The 16,329-nt window shown below is 31.9% G+C and overlaps 1 protein-coding gene across 1 annotated transcript; it reads left to right on the top strand.

The window, feature by feature from the left end:
- The first annotated feature begins 1,191 nt into the window (after positions 1-1,191).
- On the top strand, positions 1,192-5,919 carry LOC107938434 (zinc finger protein-like 1 homolog). The gene is made up of 9 exons (XM_016871601.2): positions 1,192-1,508; positions 1,964-2,044; positions 2,510-2,630; positions 2,736-2,830; positions 3,369-3,440; positions 4,200-4,430; positions 4,579-4,690; positions 4,919-5,105; positions 5,556-5,919. The coding sequence occupies exons 1-9, from the start codon at positions 1,485-1,487 to the stop codon at positions 5,653-5,655; spliced, it is 1,023 nt and encodes a 340-aa protein (XP_016727090.1). The 5' UTR covers positions 1,192-1,484; the 3' UTR covers positions 5,656-5,919.
- Positions 5,920-16,329: the final 10,410 nt, after the last annotated feature.

Raw genomic sequence — 16,329 nt, 5'->3', positions numbered from 1 at the left:
GTGGGAGAGACGACGTCACGACATTAGCCCCAAATTTCTAAAACTTTGCAACTTGGTCATATTTTGTGCTCGGGTTGACAAAGAACTTTCGTAAGCTCGAATAAGGCTCCGAAATAATTTATTTTTATAACTTAATCATGATTGATGTTTGAATGCATGTGAAAATGATTATTTTACTGTGAATTTGACTACAGTTGCTCCTGCAATGAATGTAGAAACCTATAACTCGAACCCGATGATTGGGTCGGGCGAGGGGTGTTACAATATGATCCTTAGACTTAAGGTCATTATAGTTCTAACATCAGGAGTCATATACTTTAATAAAGTTAAATATCTTTCGTAATTTGTAGTACTATAAAGAGTGTTCTTAAGTATATCACAAACTATGTAGTGAGATATGAGTGATAAAGACAATATTTGTCCTTACTACATAATAGAAATGATATCTTAGGCTCCTTAATCTAGTAAATTTAAAAATGCATGGTTGTCTCAAATTAGTTGATATGGGATATCTCGACCTCCTTAATCAAGTAAACCTTTGAGTTTTTCAATGTTGGAGAAGCATCGTTTAATCTAAAGTGTTAAAGAAACTTTATTGACAGCTTATGATATTTCTACCATAGGAAACGAGAAACCTTTGAGTTTTCTTGTGCTGAATAACAACTAAGAGCATAAAAGAATGGGCAGTGAGGAAAAAAAAAGGGTCAATAATTTGGATTAAATTGACAAATTTCAAAAATATCGAGAGTTAAATTTATTTTTTTAGAATTAGGACTAAATTGATAGAAGGTATAAATTTTGAAGGGATTAATTTATTTTTAGACTAATAAAAAAGGCCACATCAAACTTACATCATCAACTTAACGACATGATGACTAAAAAAAATCTAATTTCTAAAGCTTAAGTGACTAAATAAAAAAACTTTTATAGTTAGATTGACCAAAATAGAAACACTCTCGTAATGTAATTTACAACTAACACGTCATCCAACCATTTCAAACTTAAACAACATAGTAACTAAGAAAAGAGTTCAAATAATTTAGTGATCAAATTGAAAATATTCATAATTTGGTGACTAAAATAGAAACACTCAAAAGGTTTAGTGACTAATTAGGAGCTTACCCTTTTTATTTTCTCTGTAAAAAATATTTTTTTCATTTATTATAAGAAACATGTAACGGAATATTAATTAGCACATTGGAGCAAACAAATACAAATCCCAAAAACTCATCAACTAAGCCGAAAACTCAGTAATTTTTTTTATGTGAAATAATATTTTGTCATTTTCCCTTTTTCTTACCTTTCAGAAAAAAAAAAGTTTGCCATGTTCTTTCAACTCAGATTTCTCTCTTTTTAATTCCTCTTTCTCTGTTATCATCTACTTACCTTAAACCCTAGGGATCTATCTATGGCATTCAAAGTTTTGCATATACCGGAATCGAACTCCAAGTGATCGATACCGTGCTTATTCGCATCTTTATGCCATGGTGGTCTGCAAATGCCGCAAGGTACTTTTCTTTTTTCTATCAATTTAATGCAATATTTTGATCCCTTCATACTTTCACTGCGACTCACAGCTGTATATCTACATTTCTATGTTTCAATTTTTCCGTTTATTTTTGTGGAAATTGTGCCGGAATTTATAATTATTCGTTGTAGATTCTGGATCTATCAACAAATTTGTTCATCGCCTTAAAGAATTTACGCCTTCCTCAGATCTCCGTTGTCTTCAGTTTAGAGTTCTATTAATCGGAAAGAAGCGAATTTGATTATTTTAATAAAAGAACAGAAGAGAGGAGAAATTGAGCTTGATATTTAGGAGGTTCAAGTAGAATGTACCCTTTTATGTTATGAATTAAGTAGTGTGTATTAATACGATGATTTTTAGAGCGGAAGGGGTTTGTTGATATCGAAGATAAATAAATGCCTGTGTAAACCTCCATTCTTTCCTTCATTGTTTCAGGCGACAAAGTTATATTGTTTCGTGCACAAGGTTCCTGTTTGTGGAGAATGCATATGCTTTCCTGAACACCAAATATGCGTGGTAAGTTTATAACATCCTACTCTCTTTTAACTCAAAACCGTATTTCCAAGACTTGAACTTGGTTCAAGCAGAATGTAGTTAAACTACTGTGACTAGGAGCAAAAATTAAAGAATTTTATGAGTAAGAATGGGCATGGATGTATCTACTTGGGAGGCGCTAGAACTGTTCTTGCAAAAGAGTACAACTTCTATGGAAGCTTTATGTTTCTGGATATGTTAGACTTGTTAATAACTTTTACTCTTTTATTCATAATTAATTTTTACTCCCTTTATTATAGATCTTCGTGTACATTTTTTATTTTTCTAAATTGTATGCAATATCATAATTATGATTTCTGCTGTGTATATTTAACAGTGTATTTCTGCTATGTATATTTAACAGTGTTACAAAGCAATTCTTAGTGGCGATGTTTACGAAATGCTGTTCACAGCTTATAATTGTTTTTTCTTTCCCTTTTGCTCTAGATACGTACTTACTCAGAATGGGTAATAGATGGAGAGTATGACTGGCCTCCCAAGTGCTGCAAGTGCCAAGCCATTTTTGAGGAGGGGGCTGGCCCTGAAAAAACTCGGTTGGGTTGCTTACGTATGTGTTTATACTGATGTAGATACTGCCTCCTTTTTTCTTTCTTGCAAACAGCATGTTGTAGTTTTGTTGTATAATCTCACTGTTATATTTTTGCTACCCTAGATGTCATACATACAAATTGCTTGATTTCACATATTAAAAGCTTTCCTCCGCACACTGCATCTGCTGGATATGTGTGTCCTTCATGTTCTACATCTGTAAGTTTCCTAAAAGCTCTTTAGCCTCGTGCTTCTGCTTAGTATTGTTTTAAGTGGTTAATATATGTACACAGCATTGATGGTGCATGTCCTTGAACCTCACAACTTAATAGTAGTTGGAAACATTTAAATGCTAAATGTGTTTGTGGATAGGAGATGGTTAACTGTGATAAAAACTATTGTGATGCTACTTCTGCCTTTGGAGCTAGTCATATGAGTATTTAACGGAGGCAGAGTCCTTCACTGATTAGCATTTTTTTGACATTTTCTAGGAATTTTATTTGATTGAAACTTTTCCATGGGCTTAGCAAAAGCGGATGGAGGTTAATAAATGAACAAGATGTAACTGGCATTCTCTATTGTGTGGGAAGAATTTCCATGATCTGTTAGTCAAGGACTCAAGACTGTATAATTTGTCTGTGGCATGACTTAATTTCTTTACTTGTTTGCTTGGGTTATGGCAGTTATGTTGTTGGTCTTGGTTATAAGTTACTTCTTTCAGTATGACTTGTCTCATTTTTAATGGTTTCTTTCCCAGATATGGCCTCCCAAGAGTGTAAAAGATTCGGCATCCCGTCTTCATTCACTGCTGAAGGACGCTATTATGCAGGTCAGTTCATGGTTGGTTTGGCTGTTAGAAAGAACTGTTCATTCCATATAAATTGAACTTTGCATAACTTTTGTCCCCCTTTCAATATTTGCTTATCAAACTATTCTTCTGTCTTTTTTAAAGAAAATATCATATTGGTTTTGGGCGCTTAAGAAGTACTATTCTTGTGACTTGCCAACTTTAAGTTGTAATCCAATTGTTACACTTTTCGCGTATGCCGCTGATCAAGCTTGATTTTGGCCTTTCAGTGGTCGACGTGGAAGTCACAAGATTTAACTGTTCCCGTGGTAGAGGTTCCAAAATGGATGGTGTACATTCTGCCAAAAAAATTTCTCCTTTCAAATGCATTATTCAACTGATTCAACTTCTTCCAGTGATAATTATCATAAAATGTAGGCCATGCAAGTCTGCAATGGCCAAACCTTTTCATTCAATGTCATCTAAAAGCATAGAATGACAAAAAAGTTTCTGAAATCTCATTGACTATATTGGCCATCCCAGTATTTGAGGTGCCCACTCAATCTTCTGATGCTTAAAAATGTTGAAGGTCATAATTTGTCTATAAAATTGACCTTTAAATCTGTTAATTATCTGTAATAAAGCAGCAAAGAAAAAAGGTTTTTGATTGATTGGGATTTTAGCATGCTCTATATAGCAGATTTCCATATCGTAGTTTCCATTTTAGCATGAATACAATTCAAGTGTTTATCATATCTGCTACTATGTGATATAGCTTTTAAATGACTTGCTATTGTGCAGACTGGCATGGAGAAGAATTTGTTTGGAAATCATCCTGTTTCTCTTAATACACCTGAGCCTTGTGGTCCTCCTCCTGCTATTATGCGATATAATGGGAATTCATCAGCCTCTGTGGCCAAAGATGAAGGATACTCAACTGTTGGCCCTCCTAAACTTTCAGTGTCAGAAATAATGGAGATAGATAGTCCTAGTTCAGCTGGGAATTACATGAAAACTTCAAGTCCTGTTGCTGTAAGTGAATTTTTTTGGATTAACTACTGTATGTAATATGAGTTGTTCAAGTCATGTTACTTATTGTGCGTGTATATATCAATTTTATTTATGCTAGTTGTTTGTTTCTTATCTTGGGTATTTTGTCTAATGTTGCTATGTGACCCAGCCTATTGCTACAACACGAAAGGGTACAGTCCATGCTGATCGGCAGAACTCTGAAATCTCCTATTATATTACAGATGATGAAGACGGAAATCGTAAAAAGTATTCTCGGAGGGGTATGTTAAACCCTTGGTTCATCAAGTGATTTTCTGCTGTCTAATTTATTTGAACTGCTCTGATTTGTTCTTCTTTTGAGACATTTTTCATCAAGCTTTTCTTAATACATCCATATAAAGTTCCTAAGTGTGTTTGTAATGGAGAACTTAGATAAGATAAATATTTCTTGTGCCTAAGTTGTGATTTCATGTTCATGATTCTGTTAACTCTATAATTTGTTGTTGTAGGTTCACTTCGTCATAAGTTCTTCAGAGCATTGATTCCCTTCTGGTCAAGTGCATTACCTTCTCTACCAGTAACTGCACCTCCTCGTAAAGATGCATCGAATGCAGATGACATCCCTGAAGGTCGATTGAAGCATCAAAGACCAACACGGATGGATCCAAGAAAAGTACTTCTTGTCATAGCAATCACGTAAGTCCACACCTCTTTTTTTGTATCTGGAATAAGTGCCAATGCCTACAAATGAACAAACAGATGTACCTTTCTGTCTTGTGCATAAATTTACATATTTGTTATTAATATCGATCTCTTCTTGTGTTTGTCTATTCATCTTTCCTTCTAACCTTTGGGTGGTGAAATTGATATCTCAATGGATACCAGTTAAGTTGGAGAGATAGAAATAATGAGTGAAAGCAGACACTGTTCTTTTGGTTGAGTACTGAGACGGTTTCCTTTATTCTCCTCCTCCTGGCTACTAATTTTTTATTATTTGGTTCTTTGCGAGAGAATTTAATGATGGATCATGAAGTGACTGTCTTTGTATCTTCAAGTGCAGATGTATAAATGGAACCAACTTAAATTGCAGAGTCTAGAGTGATTATAAACTCTTGATTCACTGTGTATGAATTATGGTTTATGCAGGGCCTGCGTGGCTACTATGGGTATTCTGTACTACAGAATTGCACAAAGGGTTGTCGGGGAGGGAGATCTGGGCGACGATGAGCAAGCAGCGCAGCAGTAACTAACAAAACCTAGGATGAAATTCGTGAGTGAAATTGTAGGTAGTTCAGAATCATTTTTGCTTTCTGTCTGTCCCCTTCAATCATGAAATATTTTAACAGATTCACTGCTTAAAAACTGATTCCAAATTTGCTGCAACTGACTAGTTTTAGAAACATTGAGTGAAAAAAGAAAAAAAGAATCCATGACATGTTTCATAGTAAACTTGCAAGGATGCTATGATATGATTAATAAATATTCATGTTAATAAAAGATTTTATGTACACATTTATTTGTACTCCGATTTGAGTTTTGTCTTCAAATCTTAGTTTCTATTCTTTTTCCTTATCTCCAAGATTAGACATCTTTTATTTTATTTTTTTATAAAAAAAGATAAATAGAAAAGTTTTTTTTTTTTTGGGGGGGGGGCAAAAGTAGAAAATTTAGTTGATTTTTCTTTCTTTCCTTTCTCGTAGTTGGTAAGGATTTGGTTTCATTCAAAGTTCATCATAATCAATATAGAGAGTACTTGGAAGAAAAGAATTGTAATCACCACTTGATTGACCCAATGCAAATAATTTCCATGAAGTTCATTGTTTTTCGGAGGCTTTTTACTTTTGACAATTTTTATCCAACAAAAATCACGTTGATTAGTCGATTGGACTGATTATCAATTTTACCCAATCCAGTACAACATTTTAATGAATCAATTATGAATCGAGTAAAAACTGAGTTAAACAAATAATATAAAAGTGGTTTTATTATTATTATTATTATTTTAAATCTAGGTACTTCAACTAAGGTGGCGTCATGCCATTCAATTAGATAAAAAAGAGAGTTCAAAAACTAATTATAAAATAGCAAATAATATTATATTATTATTTGGGTATCAAGTACTTGTTTCTCTTACATTATTGAAAAACATTGGTTAACCATTTCATTCTAAAAATTTTGAGATTTTTTCTTAATTATTTCAATTACTCAAAGAATTTCAAGCATACCACAAAAACATTGAAGTAAGTTTTAAATTTTTATGTTTAACTTGAAAATAATCAAGAAAAAGATTTCAAAATTTTTAAAATGAAATGTTTTTCAATAAATAACAACAAATACCTAAAACTCAAATTGATTAATCTTAATAACTTTAATCTCTTGCTTTCCTTCAATTTTTTTTTTTCTAAAAAAAGTCAAGATTATCCATTTTTTTTCATCCCAAGACTTAATTTGCACCGTGAAAATAAGAAGGGAAATAATGAGTATTGTTGGTTTTATTTTAATAAGGTAAGATAAATACAAAATCTAATACTTAAAATTATTTATTTTAATCCAAGTGCTAAGATCATTTTGGTTCCCAATTTAAAAGTTCTTACTATAGTTGCCACATATTTATTAGGTTATTATTCTCTCTCTAATATTTAACACATACACCTTGCCATCATTTATTGGTTATTGGACAAGTATAAATAATTAATAATAAATACTATATAATTTAGTTAAATATTTAATAGGTCAAAATGTAAAAAAAAAATTCTCTCGTCAATAAAGTTTTTTAAATAATTTAAATGAGATTAGCAAAATAAAATAAAATAAATATATGTCAAAAATTAAAATATTATTATTGTATAAAAATAATATGTATAGGTGTATTTGGATAGGCACATTACAATCGAATGTAATTAGTCTAAATGGCACATTCCTCTAAGAATTGGAGAGTGTAATTAGATTGCTTAATTACACTCAATTTAATGAAACTCAATAATTATAACGGTCATTCAAACATATTACATATATGTAATTACATGCAATCACGCATAAATTCAATTGTTAATTGGCTTTCCGAACTCATCCTAAATCAAATGCATTTTTTAAATATTATTATCTATACTTAAAATTTGTTGGTTTATTGTTATTTTCTCACTTTTTTGCTATTATTTCACTATTATGTTTCTGTTATTTTCTTGTTATTGTTTGAATATTGTATAACACTTATTTTATTATTAATTTTGTTACTATTTTTGAGGCATTTGTTTGTTAGGTTGCGCTTATGCAAGTGTTATTTAAGTATAAAGATTTTTTTAAAAAAATTATTTTCGATTTGTTGGGAAACATTTATTTTAATATTTTTTTATGTATTATATTTTTTAAAAAAATTATATAAAAATATTTAATAGGCCAGACCAAGTCAGAGTTATAGCATTTTTATTTGGGTCAGACTAAACGCGAGCTTAAAATTTTGTCAATGTCTAACCTGAACTCGGCCTATGGACAAGTCTAAGTCCAACTCAATTATTAAATTACCAAAAAGCCATTATTTTAATTATACAATGTGAACTCAAAACACCATCACAATAGCTATTTAGTATTACTATTTCAATTAAAATCAGTGAATTTTTAATATTGTAATGTAATATTTTATGATTATAAGAATATATATTTAATTCTGTTTACTTGCAGCCCCAGTGAGATAAAGCAGTCAAAGAAAGTTGCTTGCAAATCGTAAATAATGGGGAAAAAAGGTTGTCAAATTAGCTTCGCAGTTTGCTTGCACCCACTGAAACACCCATTTCCACACAAAAAATCTGCTCAGCTGTCTCCCACCCCCACCATTTGACTATTTCAGCTTATTAACATCATCAACCTCATCTATCATATAACATATATATATTTATATATGCATTTTGAAGCAAGTAGCAATATATTCATCCACTTATATCGCTTTCAGAGATTCATTTTTTTTTTAAATTCCTTTTAAATTTGTTACTTTTTTCTTTTTTTCAATTTTGTCAACAGGGAAACGTTGCTATAAATACATAATGTTGCAACCTTAGGATTGTAAGCTTCACAATACAGGTTTAGAACTGCAAAAGTTTAGGGTTTCAACTATAGAGTTAAAACTTAAAAGAGTGATGGAAGGCTTAATCCCTTATCTCATCCATGCCATGAAGAAGCAAAAGCCTGGCCACAATTACAGGTCGACGTCGGTGGGATCTAGCCGTAGCTACCATTTGTTGGAGGGATCGTCTCACCGGCGAACAATGTCTGAGTTCCAGCCGCCTGCGACGGTGGAGGTTGTTGAGCAAAGGTCAGGTTTGGGGTACAACAACGGTTCTTCTAGTGTTGGTTCCTATGCTCATCAGCAAGCTTCAGTGGGGAACACTGGTGATGTTAGACGACGATGATTGGGTTGTTTAAATGTTTGGTTGCATGGATTTGTTTATTTATTTTGTTGTGATGAGCAGAAAGCAAGAGTGCTGTAAAATAGGGTAAAGTTTTTCATCTCAAATAATGGCTTTTTGCCTTTAATTCAACATTCAAACAGTGTATTGTAAAGTAATGGCTTTGTCATGTAGTCACCAATTATGGCTTAATCACCGCATTGATGGCTGGATACCCCTATCATATTTATTACTCGGTGGGGAACCCCCATATAAGATTGTGGCTCAATTTATAAGAGATTTTTAAAATTTGCGAAGAATTTTAAAAATAATTTTATTTTTAAAATTGAAGTAAATTTATTTTAAAAAATTTAAAAATCCTGATATAAATGAATTTTTTTCTACAAATTCCTAACTAAAAAAAATTATGAACGCACAAAAAATTTGAAAGTTCTTACAATAGAATTCTTCAAAAATAATTATTTTATATAAAAATAAAATATTACCTTATATTACATTTTAATCATTTATATTTAAAATGTAAAGTTTTAGTCACGTTATAATTTTATTAAAAAGTGGTCACTCTACCATTAAGCTTTGTTACCTCCCTAACAACAATCTTATATGACAGTTCAAATGGGTTTTAAATGCTAACTTGAATGTCCAACTGAGACGAGAATGATTTTCAATTAAATAAATTTAATTAATTGCAAATTTTAAGTTAATATACCTTGAATTGAAAAAGAAAAACCGTTCGTCTTATTTTTCTTTTAGTTTTATTTTTCATTATAACTGAAAAATTATTCTAATCCCAATTGGACATAATTGGCATTTAAAATCCATTTGAACTGTCACGTAGGATTGCCGTTAGGGAGGTAACCAAGCTTAAAGATAGAGTGACCACTTTGTAACAAAATGATAACGTAAGTGACTAAAATGTAATCTGAAGCAAACAAAAGTGACTATTTTTGTAATTTACCTAAAAATAAATTCATTTCTTCGTCTATCAAAACCAACACAAATTCATTTCTTCGTCTATCAAAACCAACGAATCTTTAATCTTTTATTTTCTCACATTTTTTTAGAATTTTATAAGATAGGTGATAAATTTTTTAATACTTTCAAGTGGGTATTCCTAATTTGATAACTCTTCTTTTCTTCTCAACATTTATTAATTTTTTTATGGTGAAGGACAAGCTCTATCAACACAACAAAGGCTTTAGTCTCAGCATCAATAAAATATCATAACATATTAACAATTGACTTTGTCACAACTCAAGTATGACATATCTAGAGTGATTGCAAGCACTTAATACGATAAAGAAATCAACCCTAGATGGTCTAAAGCGATGAGCAAAAATCGACAAAAGAGTCAAGCATTCACCAAACTAGAGAGGATGACAACAAAACCATCCCTAAAATCACTTGTAAAACTAAAGTTACATGCATAAGCAATACTAAAAAACATGCTACAAGAGTTAGATAAAAACTTTTAAAATTGAAAACTTATTAACAATGAAAAACAAAAAAAAAACATATAAAACTTAAGATAACACAAGTTTAAATTGACTCTGAAATCATTTATTATTTTGAAATACTCTCAAAACATAAACATATTAAGAAGCTGACAAAGAGCCGCCTACTTTCCAAGAAAAACTACTGGTGGCTAGTGTAGTTTTAGCAAACGACAGACGCTGTCATCTATCCATCACAACTTGTAAAGACAACAAAGATACCCACAAAATAAATCTGCAAATTGAAAAGAGAGAAGACATGTGGAGTGAATAAGAAGAAGAAAGAAAGAAAATGGTTGGTAGGAGGGAGAAAAAGGCAGGCGATAGCCAACCCAGAGGCTAGCACCACCATTGGACAAAACAAAAGAGAAGCAAACAGCTTCAACCTTTATTAGTTAATCGTTAGAAAAATAGGATTGTAGATTTTCTTGTGATAGAATAAGATTTTTATACAAGATTTAGTTTTTCTTTTATTGATTAAATTATTTTAGATATTGATTTTGTATGAGATCTCTAATATCTTGATGGGTAATAATTTTTAGAGGTTGATTAACACAAATCTTTGAAGAAATAGAATTGATTGTCATTGGAATCTTGAATATTTATTAGACATTTAACATTTTTATTTATAAATTGTTGTTACTAGTTGTATGTTAACTGTGTGAAAACCTTAATGTGTTTAAGACTCAATTTATCTGTTTTCAATGTTTAACAGGAATGTAAAAATATTTTAAAAAGGAAGTGTCTTAGTGAAGTAAAGGAAGAACAACAAGAAAAAAAAAGTGAATGGTCAAAGTAAGATGCAAACCAATTCGAAAAAGGGTCAAAATAGTCAAGTTCCAACCAACCAAAATTGAGAACTAAGATTACGTATTATCATCCAAATAATATAGATAATATAAGAAAGAATATTTGTACATCCCAAATTTTTCCCACTACCCCAATACCTAATACAACCCATTGCAAACCTAAACACTGAACCCAAAATCAGGCCCCCAAAAAAAAACCTAACAAACCATAAGCCCAACACCACAAAATTTTCAGAAAAAGAAAAAAGAAAACCTAACCCTAGCCCCCTAATCCAAGTGGCTACCGCCCCTAGTGCTGTGGCCTTTGACCAGCCCATTGGCAGCCACCTACTCCACCACCCAATTGCTCCTGCAAAGAAAAGACAGAATCAGATGCAAGAACAGTGAAAAAAATAGAAATAATATTGTAAAATTGGCTATATAAAAGCCTAAAAATCATTTGTAAAGGGGGATTTTTATTTCTCACTAAAATACAAAGGATTCAAGCATACCAAAATAATCAATAAAAAACGGCAAGCAGATCGAAGAGAAAAGAAAAGTCAAAAACGTGCTAAGGTCTTTATTTTTGTTTTTCTTCTCACTTTATTTTCCTCTTTCGATTATATATACACATGCTTATATTTTCGTTATTTCCCTTTTAAAAATAGTCTATATACATATATTAATATAAAAGAAAATAAAAAAATAAAAAATATACCTTTTTGAATTTTCGGCCACCGCGCATGGTGGTGGACGGCGGCGCCAACGACGGGCTACGGTGGAGATCAGTCGGAGACATTGCCAGATACTCAACCCCTGCAAAGAAAAAAAAGGGAGGGGAAGGAAGTTTTTTTTGTTAGCAAATGAAAAAATGAAAATTTTAAAAAAAATCTATCTTTTTTAGGCCCTCAAAACGACGTCATTTTGAGGGTTGGCCTTAAACACCCAAAACGAAATCGTTTTGCCTCATGATCCGTGCACTGACCCGACCCGCTTCCAAGATCAACGTGTTTTCTACAAAAGGGATATTTGTGCATTTAGCCCTTCCTTTTTTTTGTGTTTTGCAATCATGTTTTCACACTTTTAATTTTTTCCCAAAATTTTGTTTTGTTTTCAATTGGGCCCACCCCGATGCTGCGCGTTTTGAAGGGAGAGTTATTGCCCATTTTAGTCCCTCCTGGTTATTTTCGCATGCAATTTAGTCCTTTTCTCTCTTATTTACTTCGGATTTGCCCCAAAACTTTTGTTTCAAGTTCGATTTAATCCCTTTTAGTCATTTTTGCTATTTTATCATCAATATTATTATTATTATTACTACTATTATATTTGCTGCTATTATTAGTATTATTACTTTTATTACCACCACTATTATAATTATATGTTTTATTCCATTTCTATTATTATTATTATTATTATTATTATTATTATTATTAGATTATTATTTTCTTATTAATATATTATTATTATTATTTCTTTTTCTTTTTATTACGGTCTTATTATTATTACTATTACTACTATTTTTAGTTTCATTAGTATTATTATTAGCATCCTATTTTATTATTATTATCACTTTTGTAATTACTATTACTATTTTTTTTTCTTATTATTATTTAGCATATTATTACTATTATTGCCATTACTATTATTATTATTATTATTATTATTATTATTACTACTTTTTACTATTATTATTACTACTATTAGTATTATTATTATTACTGTTTTCATTATTATTGTCATTTTTATTTTGTCATATTTTATGTTTTTATTTATTTACCTATTTATTTGCTTATTTCACTTGTCTTATTTATTTGTTTAAATTCTTTTTTAGTAATTCCTGTTACTTGTTTATTTGTTTCTATTTTTATATTATAGCTTTATATATATTTCATTTTCATATAATTGCTCATATTATTATTGGCATTGTCGCACCTATTATTATTTTATTATACGTATTAACACCATAATTTGCTTTTATATTTCACTATAAATCACGTCATATTTTTACTCGATACATTAAAATATTTTTTTTATAAAAGCAATATTCCATATTTAGAAATTCGAGAAAATCGTGCCCTAACTTACTGGGTTTCGATTTTTCTCATTTAAGCCAAATAATGAAATATTGTTTTGAATTGTAATACTAGTTTTGAAATAAATGCTTACTCTCGAAGATACGAGGTGTTGTGTCCTAATTTACTGAATATGACATCTTGTTACCTCGAGATAAGAATTTTTGCAAATAAGGACAATATTCGGTATTTGGAAATTCAAAAAAATGTGCCTTAACTTACTAGGTTTTGACTTTTCTCGTTTACCCTAAATAACCGAACATCCTTTTAAAAAGTCAAAATACATGAATTTTAAATAAAGGCAAGCTCATTCTCAAAGTTCGAGATGTCGTGTCCTAACTTACTGGACGTGACATTTTATTACTTCAAGACGAGAAGGCCTTTAACATTCGAGCATTTTTACAAAAAGAGGGATTGTATTTTAAAAGTCTTTCAAGTTTTTAAATTTTCGACACTAAGACACTAATTAATCAACTAGGTACCAATTTTGGGCGTTACGAGGGTGTTAATCCTTCCTCGTGTGTAACCGACTCCCGAACCCATTTTTTTGAACTTCGTAGACTAAAATCGTTGTTTAAATAAATCAAGTCATTTATTAAAAACAACCACTTTTACGAGGTGACCCGATCGCACCTCATCAAAAAGAATTGGTGGTGACTCCCTTTTTTTGTTGTTTTCGTTTCCAAAATTTAGTCGACTTCGTTTTTCTTCAAAAAAATAGTTTCGACAGCTTGGCAACTCCGCTGGGGACTGTCACGTAAGAGAGTCAAGCCACAAGTTGATTAAATTTTATCTTTTTGTCGAAAATCGAAAATTTGGTTTTGATATACAATCCTTTCATTGCATTTCATCTGTTTTGTGCTACGATCTTCATCATTATGGTTTATAATTGCTGCATTGGTTTAAATTTTGGTATCTTTTTACATATTGCATTGCATGATCGGTTGATCTTACCTTTTTAAGTGGGAGTGAAAAACTATTCCTTCGTGAGGTTTTCACCTCTGTGCAGGATAGTGGATCGCTTTCGGGATACATCTGTACCAATGTCTTCGTGAGATTTTCATTTCCGTGTAGCCATAGAGAAATGTATTCCCGTGAATTGAACTCGGTCTATATGAGCCTATAATGGGTGAGGATCGGGGAATCTGCTAGTTCAGGTACCTTTACTTTAGAACCGAGCCCCATATAGCAAGCCTTAAGAGCCCACTCTAGGTAGAGCCACTCCAAACCCTAGCGGTTACCCAGGTAGGTGTCCTATATTGTTTTTTTTCCCTCCTGTGCTAACGTGTTTTGTTTTATTTATGACTGCATTGCATTACATCATCATAGAAAGGAGGTGTTGATTCATATTTGATTGCTAAATAGAACAGTTTGTCATAAGAAAACAGATTTCTTGATAAAGTGAAATATAATACGACTATCCGAATATGGTCCGAGTAAACAACAAGAGAAGGAGATAGTCCATATACGACTTTGTTTCATTACCTGAGGATTCAAGCCAACAAAGATTATTCGAGAGCCGCCATGTCTTAAAGAAGCTAACGAGCATCGCCAGGATAAATGAGCTACAGGCCACAGTCCAGATCGAGCGAAAAAGAGATAATATAGGCATCTTTTTAAAAATCTGCAAGATTCGACCACAACATTCCGATATGAAAGGATCGGTGTCTTCGCTTGGAATATGAGGGCAATGCCGCATATATAACCCGTTTTATGTAAAGGAATTTTTTCCTAGAAAAGTTGTTCTAATAGAATTGAATTCAAAATCAATGCCTCTTTTTATTTTTACATTCATCCCATGCATTTGCATTACATTTCATCACATGCATTACATTAATCAAAAGAGTTGGAATTCTTTGAAGATGTTAAAGGCCCAGAAGGAATGTTTGGAAATTAGAGCATCAATCTCATATCTAAAGAAAGAATTGAAAAATAAAATTGATTAGGCACTCGCCCTAATGAGTCGGGAAGGGTTTTGAACAATGGGACTGTGGAAGAGATCCCTGTATTTCTTAGAGCCAATTTAGAGTAATATTCAAAACACGCTTGTTGCTTTAAGCCTAGGAGCAATAAGAAGCCTTTTGAGAAATAGGCTTGTGTCAAAAAATCTTTATTTCAATAAAATGCATTATTGTTTGAGCAAATATTCTTTTATTTCTATTTATAGATTCTTTTGTTCTTTGAACTCTCTTTCAAATATTCTTTTCTTCATTCATGATCATACCATATGAATGATTATTCTTAGATTCATTCTTTGAAATCTTCATTCGTACCTACAATAGGTACCTAGATATCAACGACATGAGCGATGCTGCTACTGACCCAGAATCTTGTTTTGAGCGAGATATGTGTCTAGAAGAATCTCAGGACTTTGAAAATGACAAAGATTGTAACATATCTCCTGATTTGTTAAGGATTTAGAACAAGATGAAAACAGATCCTACCTTATGAAAAGTTAGTGAACAGTAAGCCTAAGACAAGAGAAAGAGGCAAACATCGGAGTCTGCATCACCACAAAGGAAAAGTGAGACGTTATTGAGTTATTCTAAGAATTCAAAGATGTTTTTGCACGATCGTATCAAGATACGCCTAGGCTACTAAAACGTGTAGATGCTGTTAAAGCTAAGAAAATGTTAAAAGAGGTCCCTAAATGTGTCAGAAGGACACATGCTAATGGGTTTACAATGGCCAGGCTAATCATGAGGTTCAAATACTATCAATCCACCATGGAAAGGTATTGTATCAGTTAGGTCGTATTCAGGAAAACAAGATTCATGTGCCTCATCCATTTCTTCACAAACTTTCTCTATGTGGGGTATGGATGTTGTCAGGCTGTTCTCGTCTAATATACATCAATCATCTTGGCAGTCGTCGATTACTTCATGAAGAGGGTGAAAGTCGCTTCATATGCCAATGTTTCAAAATCGATAGTCATCAAATTCCCTAAAAAAAAGAGGGAAGAAGAAAAGGGATAAGGTGCCAACAAAGAATGCCAGAAAAGATCATGTCTAACACAACTGCACAATGTCAAAAGTTTGTAGTCTGTTCAAAGATTAGGCGCTATATTGCAGTGCAGCAAAGGCAGCAAAAAAAAGAAAGAAAAAAATAATAAGGATCATGGAGAAGATGGCCGAAACTTGTAAAGATTGGCATAAGAAGCCACCATT

The sequence above is a fragment of the Gossypium hirsutum genome, chromosome A12 (genome assembly GCF_007990345.1).
Source record: "Gossypium hirsutum isolate 1008001.06 chromosome A12, Gossypium_hirsutum_v2.1, whole genome shotgun sequence".
NCBI lineage: Eukaryota > Viridiplantae > Streptophyta > Magnoliopsida > Malvales > Malvaceae > Gossypium > Gossypium hirsutum.
Note: the sequence above shows the minus strand (reverse complement) of the source record. Positions and strands in the feature narration are given on the sequence as shown.